This window comes from Netta rufina (assembly GCF_964035555.1).
Source record: "Netta rufina genome assembly, chromosome: 6".
NCBI classification, from domain to species: Eukaryota; Metazoa; Chordata; class Aves; order Anseriformes; family Anatidae; genus Netta; species Netta rufina.
The window spans coordinates 30,052,507-30,065,598 of NC_140129.1; the positions used below are offsets into that span (position 1 = coordinate 30,052,507).

Here is a 13,092-nt window from a genome sequence, read left to right on the forward strand (position 1 = left end):
TGTGTCAAGCCAATTACTCCAAAATTGGAAAGATGCAAAGTAGTGCAGTATGTCAATCACTGGCTGTTTTTTCTTGTAGTTTTAGAGCTCTGCATCCTTCTGGATGCTGTTGTGATCTTCCTGGTTGTGTGAATTACTGAGTGACATTTCCTACCTATTGTCCAGGTTGAGCAACTAAAAGAAAGCAGTAATAGTTTTAAAATGGTTTTGTTAGAAAAATCAGCATTACGTGTTTCCAGAAAAAAAGAAAAAAAAATATTTTATTAAAAAGCAACTAACAAAGCCACCTTAAAAACACAGAACAAAGGAAATTTGTTTTTAAGGCTCACATTTCATTGTAATTTTTACTGGATGGCTTAGAGCCCACAGCTAGCTTAATATATGGGGTTTGCATACCGAGCCTGACTGCAGTGCTGTTCTCGGCATCCCATGTGTCTGCTCTCTCTGTGCCATCCTTGCTAGCAGAACATCTCCGTATTACAACACTGAAGTAGGATTGATGACAGGCTTCTTTATTGTGGCCCTTAGCAATAGATTGCTAAGATTAGCATGCTGCCTGAGAAGAGATTTGTCTGAAGGGCTTTCAATTCCTTCCTACGGTTATAGTCAACAGAGAGCTATCAGACAGCTGCTTCTGTCCCTGACAGGTGTGTTTATATTTCAGCCTAGAAAGATAAAAAAGATAACATGGGATTTCCTTTTCTTCTTCATGACTTTTGATTTATTTAGCAGGAATGTCTGTGTTCAGAACTTGGATTTTTAATTAAATCTGCCTAAGGAGGATGAGTTCTCATTGTTTGGTGATCCGTAGAGAAGAATTAATAACCCAGCTGAAACTTTGTCTTTACATTCCAGCAGACATATGAGAAATAAAGCAAGGGTTTGCAATCTTTGCTGGGCTGAAATCCTAACGAAAGAAAATGTGTTTTAGTTAAAAATGTGTGGGCAAAGAAGGTCCAGCCAAGTAAAAGTCTTCTGGACTTGTGCGCTTCAAAGTGTTTTGTGGGAATAGAAAATAGTAAAATTATTATACAATAATGAACTAACATGTCTTCCATTGAAGACAAAGCTAAAATAAAGCTAAGAGTAGATTGTATTTTTATAATAAGAGCTGTAGGGAGTATCTATGTTGAACATTTCTTTTTGAATAACCTTCACCAGGAAGCAGTCAGCAAGCACCATTTTCTCTGTGTTTAGAGAATTCAGATAAGTAACTTTATAGATATTATATCCTAGTTTCACCATTTATTTCATGAGCAAACCTCTTTTGTTCCTCAGAGCCCAGCTGATTTGGGTGGAAGTCGCTATATTCAATAGTTTGCTTACACCCAACGAGCAGGAATTTATATAAGCCTGCAATTCCCTCCCTTCTCTACCAATACATTCTGCTTGCAGTTATCTGGGCTATTGAATTAGTTTGTGCAAATATGATGATCTTTGCTAGCAGAGATAGAAATGAAAGTGAAATGTGACTTTGGTCAGGAGCTGTGATTGCTTGTCGACGTCAGTGCCAAAATCCGCCAGCTGGTCTGAATGAACAGCAAGGTAACATTTACGGTTATCTCTTGCTTTCCAGTCATTTGATCGTAGAAATGAGTTTATAGGGTAAGATTCTAGGTATTATTGTGCCACAAGATAGCCGATGATACAATAAATATACATAAATGTTGATAAGACAGTGTCAAAATAAAATTAAATGATAAAAATAGTTGCTTATTCAGAACTACTAGTTGGTTGGGTAACTTTTACTCATATTAATAACATTGAGCAGTAAAAGTATTGTGTAAAATTGTGACAGTTTTCCCAACTTACACTCAGTTCCAAAATAAATGTGATTTTATTCCAATGTAATTTTTCCATGTCTGAATTGAAATTCATGTTTGAATTTCAGTGTTTTGTCAAATACCCAATGTAGATGAGTTCTTGAACATAAAAACCAGCAAAGGGATTGCAAGTGATGTTGCATTTTAAAAAATGCAGATTCTTGGAGTGTGGGAACTCCCCTGTCAGAGTTCTCCAAGTCTGAGTTGGGAGATGTCTACACGCCCATGCTGGCTGCACCCACGGGCAGAGAAGTTTGAATGGATGTCCTCTCCCACAGTCAGGAGGAGTAGCTAAAACTCTACACCAAAAAGCAACTTGCACATTTAAAAATCCTTGGTCCAATTTTATCTGAAGCCAGGCTTAAAGTTTCTCTACTAGTTCACGGAGGTGTCTGGTAGGGTTTGCATTCTTAATCTCTCTGTAAAAAGAAAGTGTGTAATGTTGTGCTAGATTCTGACAACCTGCTTAATTGTATTTGGCAGCTTGTTTTGGTTCTTGGGCAGCTTGCTAGCCATCTAATTAAAATGGAGGTTACTGTGATATGTGGCTTGTCTTTATAGGGATGGTGACAAAGGATAGAAAGAAAATCAACGACCAAAGCTTTCCAGTTTGAATCTTCCTTGTTTTTCATATTCTCAGGTCATTAAAATGCTCAGAGGACAAACATCTAATATAAGACTGAATGCCAAAAGTGTGAATTTCGTCTGGTCTTGTCTTACACACCATGCTCCGTTCCTCCCATGCTCATGAAAGCAGCGCGTAGAGAAATAAATCCAAGCCCTCTTTTTTTTTTACCTCTAAATGGGGATGAGAAAAAGCTGTCAATCTGTGCATTATTAGGCTCCTCTCTCGCACTGCTCCCGCTGACGACGGAGGGAGGCAGTGGTGACGTTAGTGACTGGCTGGTGTAGGAAGTGGTGTGGAAAGCATCGATCCACGTGGCGACAAGAACAGTTGGCTCCGAGAACAAGCCTGCTGCACTGCTGCGTGGGGCAGATCTGCATCGGATCGTGCTCCGTCCCCCCCAGCTTCCAGGTTAGGTCCCTGTCCCAGGAACCTTCGTGAGCCAGAGCCACAGACGGGTTTCAGTCAGGGTAGCAGGCTCAGATTTCTAAATCCTGAATGCATATTTGCAGAGAAATTATTCTGATTGTGTTTATCTTCCCCAAGAACAGCACTGCGGGACTTACCACCTGTTAGCTGAGGGAGGAACCAGACAAAAATACTCAGGAAGGTGTGAAGCAAATATCTTAGTTTACCTTCACTCCTCTGACAGATTTCCTGTTGAATTGATGTGATTTTTTTTTGCCAAAAATAGAGCACAGATAAATCATTACGCTAGAAATTGCTTAAAACAAACAAACCGACCAGCCTATCTGTTCTCATTTACCTGAATTTGTCCTTAATAGCTCTTTCACATAATTATTTTGGGTATCTTCATTACTGGGTGTCCAGCTGTCAATCCTGTGTGAACTCATTTTTCTGTGCTTCAAATTTAAAAGCTTTCAAAGCCGTATAAACCCAAGGATGCTTAAAATAGCTACTTTTGTGTTCAGAGGTCTCACTGCACTTGTGTTACATGGCTTGCAGCGAGAAGAAAAAGTGCTTATAATAACCCAGCAAAGGGGGGTGCATTAGTCTCATGAAATATTAGGACAATTAATTAAAAAGCCTATAATTACATTACACTAACATAAGACAAAGGGCAGTACAAAATTCTCTTCACTCTGTGTTTTATTCAGCACCTGATCCACTTCTCAAGTGCTGCAATATTTCTGTCTAAAAGCAAGTCTGCTTTGATTTTCAGAAGTCTGTTGAAACACTTCTAGTATAAAAATAGCATCTCTTAAAACTGGTAGGCTATGGGAATGCCACAGAGATCACGCAGATCGTTTCTAATTGGGTTACCACTTTCAGTAGTTAATGTTTGCATTTCCAAAAGTTGAGGCAGTGCTTTGAGTGTGAAATATCACAAAAGGCAAATTATCATGCTAACCAACTTCTTCAGATAGATAAGATATTCATGGTGCCTGCTGTCACTCTTTGCAGAATTGCTAGATGCTTCCATCTGGTAAAACTATTTTTCGTTTGTGTACCATCCTGAAGTGTTGAAGTACTGTAGTGCCATTGTGTAGCTAAAAACTCTAAAAAAGGGAAAATTTAAGGCGTTTCCAAAAGTAACTTAGTAAGGCAGTATGAGGTGTGAACATGTGACGACCACCTGGACCTGGCTGCCTTTTCCAACAATTACAATTCCTCTTCAGAGTCCAGTTGTTCTGCTCCCATCATCTTCAGATCTCCTGAGATCCTTGATCCAGGTCTCTTTCCTTGTCTGCTAACCGGGGAAACCGCTGTAAGTTGGGTTTATTGTAAATATACCTGTGTGTCTCTAACAACCTCATAACTCTGTCCACACACATACAGAATTAAGACATTAAAATCCATCAATTAAAAACTTGTTTGTTTCCCCCAAATCAGCCATTTCAGTTCAGGTCAAGTTAAGCCCTTTTACATGTTACATCCAGCTGCGATTCCAGGTTCCTGAGCCATTTCATAACTGCAGTGGAAGTAGTGCTGCTACTCATGTAAAGCAAATCAACAACATTACAAAACAATACTGAATGTATAACGTTTTAAAATTCATCAGCGGTGAACGTAGCTAGGACTACATTTACCCTTCAGGGTAAAAAAGCAAAGAGGAAACATAAACAAAGAAAAAATAGGTTCCCATTTGTTTGGAAAATGTTGTAGGGTAAACACAAAATAGTGCAATTTATTGTTACAGCACATTAACGGCTTAAAATTGTACTGAAATTCAAGGAAAAAAAAAAAAAAAAGATCTTTGATCAAAAATGTGTATATTGAAGTTTACAGTGAGAATATGATCTGGCAGGTCCGTGTTTATTTATAACCAGAAAACACACGTGTGTTGTGATGTGGAGAGCAGACAGTGAGAAGGGGCTCCTGCGGTTAGGATGGGAGCTTAGCCAAAGCACAGATGTTTTTGTGGACTGTTTTTAAATGCTTACCATGGCTAAAACGTTTCTTTTCTGAAAATTTATGGAATTTCAGGAGGAATTCAACCTGAGTAGATTTAAAGCACAGCCATATTTTTTTCTGATGTTATTTAAGAACGATATGTCAGGTAAGGGACAGATGGGATACTTCTAGAAAGGAGCATGATGTATGGCAAAGCTACCTAAATCCTCACACACCTAAATCCTCCATGCTGCACTTGGGTCAGGCAATTTATATGGAGCAAAGGTTTCTCTGGAGTATGTTTCCAGATATTTAAGGCTGGGCTGGGTTTGTCTGCTGGTGTGAGGATTTTGAACCTGGAATACCAAGCAATGAAATTCTGCCTGGATGCACCATAAGGCCGGTGTTTTGAAGTTAGTAACACCCTGATAAGTTGAAAATTAGGTTTTACAATACTGGACAGTTATTTAAGTTTCTTTGGAAGGCTTTTAAACTGCACCTGTTTGTTATTTTAATAGCAGCATTGATGATTCTTTAAATGTTCCTGGTGCCTAATATACCACAAATGAGGAAAATACAATTCACAATCAAGCCAAACTTGAAATATTAGGATAAAAATAGGGTCAAATTAAAAAATAGCTTCTGAATCTGGAGGTCTGGAATTTGGAGTTTTCTGATCCATTTCCTTCAGTCTAAACTTGGCAAACTTCAAGTGAAACATCTTGTGGAACTTAAACCTCTAGGCTTCCTCACAGTAATGGAGCCCAGTAACCTTGGGCTGGGTGGGGGGATGCGGTTTGCAGTGGTTATATTCTTCCTAATGTGCTTATGTTCTAACTAAAAGCTAATAAACAGTCTCATTTTTTATAGAGAGACATTTATTGTTGGTTGGGCTGTACGGTTAGCTTGAATTTAAATTTAATTTAAATATAATTTAAATTCAGGCACTTTATGTGTAGCAAATGTGTAGCATTTAAATTCTATCCATCCAAGCTGTAGCTTGCGTATGCTATTGTTCTTTATGTAGGTTTTTGTGAGGGTCTCAGTCTTTTTAGTGTGACCCCAGGACATGAACTTCCCAGACCATGAGAAAGATGGCAATATTTCATCTCTTTTATTAACAGTTCAAAGCCCGGCTGGCAGCATCCAGGCTGGGCGTTCCCATAAGCTAACGGCTGGATGGCTCTGCCTGGGGCTGACAGATCTTCAGGGACTGGTAAAAGACATTCAGCCTGTGTCCAGGGTCTGGGGGTACAGGTATAAAATATGAGCTCAGTGGATCTCTGTGAAGCTTCCAGAAACCCAGTTAGATAAGCATTTCCAAACTTTCACCATACTATTCTGGCTTTTTCTGTTAATGTAGGTAAAATCTGCTCAAAGCAACTGGCCAAGCTCCTGAGAATAAACTCCTCATACTGTGGATGATCTGAGCACTTCTCTGCTAGCTTTCCCTCTGGTCAGTAAAACACAACAAGATGGGAGAAATTTTACCTCTGGAGAGTCTCCTAGGTCATTAAATGTGCAATAATCTTCATTTGGATACAGAGAGTTACACATCTTGGTCCCAGGGCTTTAGAAAGGGCTGTTGAGTATGTCTAGCATCACTCAGCAGTTCTGGTCACCTGTGGGGTTTTTAAACAAAGTACCACCCATTCCTTGTCTGTGTCTGGGGCCAGACTGCTTCCTTTGGGTTTGGCAGCTAACATCAGACTCCAAAAGGCAAAGCCTGTGGGTTGTGGGTATAAACTGCAGAAGCTGCCCTAGTAAATGTGAAGCTGGGGCATACACAACATCACAGACTTCTTCAGTTGTTGTCTTTGGCACTGGAGCTTCAATAATACATGTGTCATTAAAAGACGATGTGCTTTAATGTCACTGCACTGAGTTATTTTGGGTGAGTCAAGTGACCCCGTTGGAAATACAGCAGCCCATACACCTGTGTGTTCGGTAGCACAGAGTTAGCACCGTGTGTGTGGAAGGAAAAGTAGCTTCTCTTACACGCCTTCAAGAGTTAATATTCCCATACTTAAATGCAAACGTTTGCATTTAGCATCCTGATAAAGGTCAACCTGAGATAACTGGAGCATTAACATATGGACCCTCTACTTGTTCCTGCCCCCTGCAAAGCCAAAACTGACCCAAAATAGTGGTTTCTTCTCTCTCTATCTCTCTGCCTATTTTTTTTTTTTTGCATACTTTTATTTATTTATTTGTTTATTTTTGAGGTGATCCAGTTTGAAAACAGAAGGTTGGCATACGGCAAAGGAAGCACAGGAGTGTGTGAAGCAGTGGGATGCTGGACAGGAGGGCTCCTGCTTCCTCCCTGCTCTGCTCACAGCTTGGACGTGCTGCACAATTGCTGCTGCACGGGCTTTGGAGCATCCCTGGAAATTGTCGGTAACCCTGCCTTGCAGGAGTTGCCTGATTTCTGCTGTGTTTTTTTTTTTTTTGTTGTTGTTTGTTTGTTTATTTTTTCAAAAAGCTTTCCCTGAATGAATAATTTTTAGCCTAGCTGAGCTGGAAAGAGTGCCGTGCACCACTGGCTGCTCTGGTGTACTTGATTTACCATTTCTTAGTGTGACATCTACCAAAGTGCGTCAGTGAAGGCTCGATGTTTATGGAAGTTATTTCAGCAGCTGTTAAAAGAGACATTATTTTTTTCTGAAATCAGGAACTGATTTATCTTCGGTCTGTGTCTCTTCATCGGTCTATGTTTGCTTGTTTTTTTTTATACTACTGGTATGCTCTTGGGGGCTGTTTACTGTGTATTGCAGAGAAAATTATTCATTGTTTTCTCCACGTGGATAATTTTTTTCATCTTCTGAAAGTAATAGCTTGGTTTTTCCAGTAGGAATATTTCATAATTCAAGATCTAACAACCAGAGAGCATAGTTCAGCCCTGCTCAGCTGCCAGGGCTGTTCTGCTCACTGGGGGGACCTGCCAGGGATACTCTTTTGGTAGTGAAGAGGAGTATAATGAGTGACTACTCATCAGTCCCTTTGGGACAATGGCATCCATGCTGCCTGCCTGAAAGCCAGTCCTGTGAAAAGGTAACTCCTGAAATGGACGTCCTCTGGTCCTTTACAATAAGACAATGATGCAGTGACAAGACAGATATCATCAGAAAACATGGGAATTCCCTTAAGCAAAGGGAATTAAAGGAGAACTGATCCTTAATTATTTGTAAGAACCATGAAAAATAGATTTTGCAACAGAGAAAAATGTATGATTTCTGTTTAAAAAAATCCTGGAGTCAGAGTTGATAATCATTAGTACTTTTGTTACAATGCCAGCAAATGGAAAAGGATTGTTTGGATTAAACTCCAACACAAAATTTTGCACAAGGCCATGAAGTTGTGCTGTTTGTTTATTTATTTATTTATTTATTTTTACTGTTAATAAATGGGAAAAATCTTCTCCTGGTACACACTTATAGTTCACTGAAGTAAATAAAGCTATGGAAATTTGTAGCTGCTAAAGATTCAACTATTGCAATAAAATTAAACAAAAGAGTATTAGCTGAGTACAAGGAAAGAATGAAAGATAGTCCTGGAAAATTTTATCGCTACCAATGGCAGCATTTGTCACCAACCTGAATCTGCAAAGATATGTAGGATACCTTGAGCTTTTTTTGTTTTGTTTTACTATGGAAGCAGTAAAGAAAAGTAACATCAAACAGAGTCACTCATTTACATCAAGGACCTCAGTCCTTTAAAAAAATGAAGGAAAGGGTAAAGCTGATTAATGCTTTTGGTGGGATTGCACCTTTCTTTTTGAAGGAAAGGAGCTGTAAATCCTAGGTTCCTTGGCTTTGCTGCTTTAGTGCACATTAAGGTCCAGCTCTGCCTGCAGTCCAGGGAGCAGTAGAAGCAGGCTGGATGATGCAGTGCTGCTCTGAAGTGTGTAGGATGTGTGCAGAAAACAAATTCAGAAACTGGAAAAAAACAACAACTTAGAGGAGAGTGGTTTCTTGGCCTTACAGCCGTACCCTGGTCAGTGGCAGAGCGGAGGGAGGGTCCCCAAATCACACTGCCCATCCTGCAGCTTCTTCCCCCGGGACAGAAGTCTCCGAATGCCCTTCTGCACGTCGCTCTGCACAGAGACTTCCAGACAGGTGGAAAGATCAGCACTCCTATGTATCTATCATAACTCGACTGAGATCAAGGGCCAAGTTTAATATCGTAACTCTCTGGGGCTCAAGGTCAAAGTTATGCTTCCACTTGAAACCAAACTGGTACAATGGTATTGCCCAGAATTAAGGGTCTTTACCATAGGGATATCATTATAAAACTGGCAAAGTCTTCACATTTTGTACAGATAGGGTTGGTACAGTTTTGTCTTTTTAACTTTCAGACAGAAACACGAGTGTAGGAACACGATGTTGATGGACAGCACGGGATCTACCCACGCAGATTTGATGTCTGGCAGAGTCAGCTCCGAGGTACCGGGTGTTCAGCAGCTATTTGCAGCTCCCCTGCTTATTGCAAATACTGCAGGCGTGTGCATAAACATCTGTAAATCTTGCTTTCCTAAAATTTCTGTGTGGGGAAAACTTGGTACCTGGGGAAAGGCATGTGAACCTGCTGGCCCTGCTGTGCATTAGTAGGGGTCAGTACAAGCAGTAAAGGACTCAAGCCATGTCTGCTCTTGGTGTTTTGTTGTTGTGAGGGACTTTTTGTGGATTTTTAAAAAAGTTTTTCTCCTTTGGTTTTCTGTGCTTGGATTTACTTTGAAATATTTATTGTAATACTAGGTTTTGATGTTGTGCCAACACCAGGAGATGAAAACACAGCACTTCAGTTTCGCTTGGGATTCAGTGCAGCTCTCAGCTCTCTTGCTCACGACTGCACAACCTGCACGATGTGCATGGTAATACACACAGAAATAAACCTAACACTTCGAGTGATGCTTAAATTGCCTGCCTGGTTTCTGCCAAGTGCAGGTCGTGTGCATTGAAGCCCGATCATTTATATGCTGACTCTCACGTGTGCCTTTCAAAGGGCTACCTTTAAAGTGAACGCTAGGTGGATTATCTCATCAAGAAGCTTCTGAAAAACACTTTCCCCTCTCTAAATTGGTAATAGGAGATTTCGGGACAGACGGAGGAGGTGCTTTTATGTACCATCCTTCTGATAAGCCAGACCCAGAGATTTCCGGCTGGGAGAGCAGGAGGCAGAGTTATTTCTGTCCTATTTCTTGCCTCACTGGGTTGTGCAGAAAGGTGCCAGTGCTCTCCCCAGTCTCGGGTACCTGTAGGTCTGGGTTTTCCAGGACTATGTTTTAGATGGGTTAAACCTGGTAAAGGCTGGCAGGAGACTGGGTAGCTGAAGAGCTGAATTGGCGTGGTTTGTTAGGGGCCTAACCATGTGGTTTTTCTGGGGTACATGGGAACAAGAATGGGAAAAAAATAATTTTTTCTGAGGACAGAATTTATGGGAAAAGGGGGTATTTCTCTTTATTTGGAATTACTTTGGAGGGGGTGAAGGAGCTGTAGTAAAATCTGACCTGGCTCTTGGCAGACTTCACAGATTGATGTCACTGTACAGGTGGAGACAGTGCTAGCTTTGTGTCTCACCGTGCTGCCTCTATTTTTAGGTTCTGGCTGCTCAGAAGTTCTGTTTACAAATGTCAGGGAAATGCATTAGGATTATCTCCTTTGTTTTCGAGGTAATAAAATGCTGCCCAATTCAGCCAATTGAATAGCTAAAAGCTGGCTCCCCCAGTCGTGTTGCTGGAGCTGCTGAATGCATGCAGGGACTCCACAGGATTTTTAAGCTACCCACTCTGCTCTTTCCTCATTGCTTGTTTCCTACCATCATCCTGATTCAATATGGAGATCAGGAATCTGTGTGTTCTGTTTTGTTTTAATATCAGGGAGTCACCTGGGAATAACTGAGCATGTATATCAAGGAGAAAGGGGGCAAACCCCTCGCCTCGTGATCTATTCCTGTGCACAGCAGTGATGCTGCGGTCATGAGGACCACTTCTGGTCCTCAGTCCTTCACCCAGGGGTCTCAGGTGCTGGGATGGTAACAAGAACTTCCCCAAAAGCCCTTTTCTCAGGGCATAGGATGGGAGCTGGTGGTTGTTTTTATGGGAGGTGGTTGGACTGGCCACATCCAGTAGTCAATGCCCTGTATGCAACTATTGCAGTTGATTTCTTTGCCATAGAGCCTAGACTGCTGGACAGAGATCCCGTGTAAGCTGGAGTGATTTACTGGTGAACTTTATAACTGTACTTGTCAGCTGGAAGGATTAACGTGCTTAAATCACTGCTGAAGGTACTTTACCATCATTATTTGACATGGAAAGAATGACAAATGGGTTGTTAAAACTGGTATGTAATTAAATAACACAAAAATACATCTTCCCCTTGCTTAAATGGTCCTATTTTTATTATAGTCTTTTACCACTACAAGTTAGTACTGAAAGGATACCCAAGGATAACAGTCCTTGGAAAGTCTTTTCTACCGATCTTATTCACTGGCTAGCAAGAAGGTTTGAGCAGACTTGTGACACTGTTGGTCCAGTGATTAACCAGTGATTAATTCTTGTTTTTAATTCCTGTTTCAGATAGCTCAGGCCAAGCAGATTGTACATTAGTGCTGTGGGTATGCACTGTGGTAGAATACATAAAAATAAAGACAGCTAGGCTTTAAAGGCACTAAATATATCTCCTAAAGCATTCTTAAGATGTATCTCCCATAGAAACTCAGTTTAGTACTCATTTTTAAGGGAACCACAGAGTTAATGTTTTAAATCTGGATTAGGGTAGGGGGAAAAAAGCTGGAAAATTAGTCAAAATTGGGGAGAGAAATCCACTTTAGAGGCAGTCCAGAGACACAGTAGGAAGAAAGTGGCTTTAAATGGCATCACATGAAAACAATAACTACTGGCACAGGGCAGGCACACGTGTGCCTGTGAGTGCCCATGTTTTTGATGCAGCCTATGCAATTCTGGGAACTGGACGACTCTAAGGAGGTATGCTTTGGGCATCTGATAGGAAACATATTTTTATACAGTGAAGTGTTCAAATTTGCAGCTGGAACACTGCAAGCTGGTGTCAGCTTGTCAAGTGGAGCTCTTGCCTGGCGCATCTGACCAAGGAGTACAGCCTATTTTTGCATCTAGGAGCTGAAGTGTGGGAAATCATGATTTAGTAATGAGAGGCAGCTCTAAATCCATACTTCCTGCTTGAGTATGCTTCAACTTTGAGAATAAAAGCAAATCTGGAAAGGAACTTGATGACTTTTCTTTGTTTTTTGGTCAGCTGTAATGAGAAAGTCCAAATATTTGTGGTATCTGGTGTGCTTGTAGCCAGAGCTACGTCTTAGATGAATAAGAAAAGGGGTATTTATTCCAAGATTTTAATCACTGATTATCCAATAAGTACCACAGAACTCTAGTTTGCCATTAATGAAAAAAGATTTTGGCAAAAAGGATGGCAGTCAAGGTGCCTGGATGGACCTCCATAATTTTCTGGCAGTGAATTCATTCTCAAAGAGGTGGACTTCGTGCCCTGGTGGAGCAAAAATCACTCTGAGACATGAAATTTCTGAGAGTTTCAAACTGTGGTTTCAACATATTTTTACCCAAAACCTCATCCAAAAGGCAGCATACTTCATAAACACACAGTTTCTGAATGCTGTGGTAAACTTTGTCCCATTCCTGTTTTGGAAGAAAGAAAAGCATCTCGAGTGACCTAACCATGTCCTGGAGCATGAGGTCTTCCTCATAGACCTTCTGTAAGTGTGGGTCAGATCTTTCTAGTGGCAGCTGGGTGAAACTAAGCCCATGTGTTGAAACTAATTTGTAGCTTCCAGGTGAGATAAAAAGAAAGGATAAAACAAATTAATTGATTCTAAATGATGTTTTCTTTCCTTTAGCTGTCTCCGTAATGAGATACAGTGCATCATCATTTGGATTTGCTGTAAGTAGAGATACAACTTAAATATTCCCTAACTTTTTTTTCATCTTTCTGAACATGAAATACTCTATTTTTTTATTGTAAGTTCTTGGTAAGGTTTGCAAAATCACTGATGGTTAGAAAAATTAATGTTGGAGTCTGATGATGGAAGGGATAGTAAAAATATTTTCATTACACTTTTTCAGTTTCTGCCTATTAAGTCTTACACTGGAGTTAATATTGATATTTATATCTCATCATTGATAGGTAATATCCACCAGATATGGTTTTCTTTTACAAAATCTATCAACTTACTCGGTTTCCTTGTTGAACTTGAGCCAAATTCTGAAGTTCCTTCTGAATTTTGCATGACCTTGCTGTT

General features: G+C 40.4%; 1 protein-coding gene across 1 annotated transcript in view; it reads left to right on the forward strand.

The window, feature by feature from the left end:
- TMEM163 (transmembrane protein 163) overlaps positions 1 to 13,092 on the forward strand; it is a gene marked incomplete at both ends in the record, with an annotated part of 94,282 nt that overhangs the window by 45,368 nt on the left and 35,822 nt on the right. The window contains one exon of the mRNA XM_084289004.1: positions 12,691 to 12,734. Within this exon, the coding sequence (XP_084145130.1) occupies positions 12,691 to 12,734 (44 nt within the window). The remainder of the gene's footprint in view (positions 1 to 12,690; positions 12,735 to 13,092) is intronic.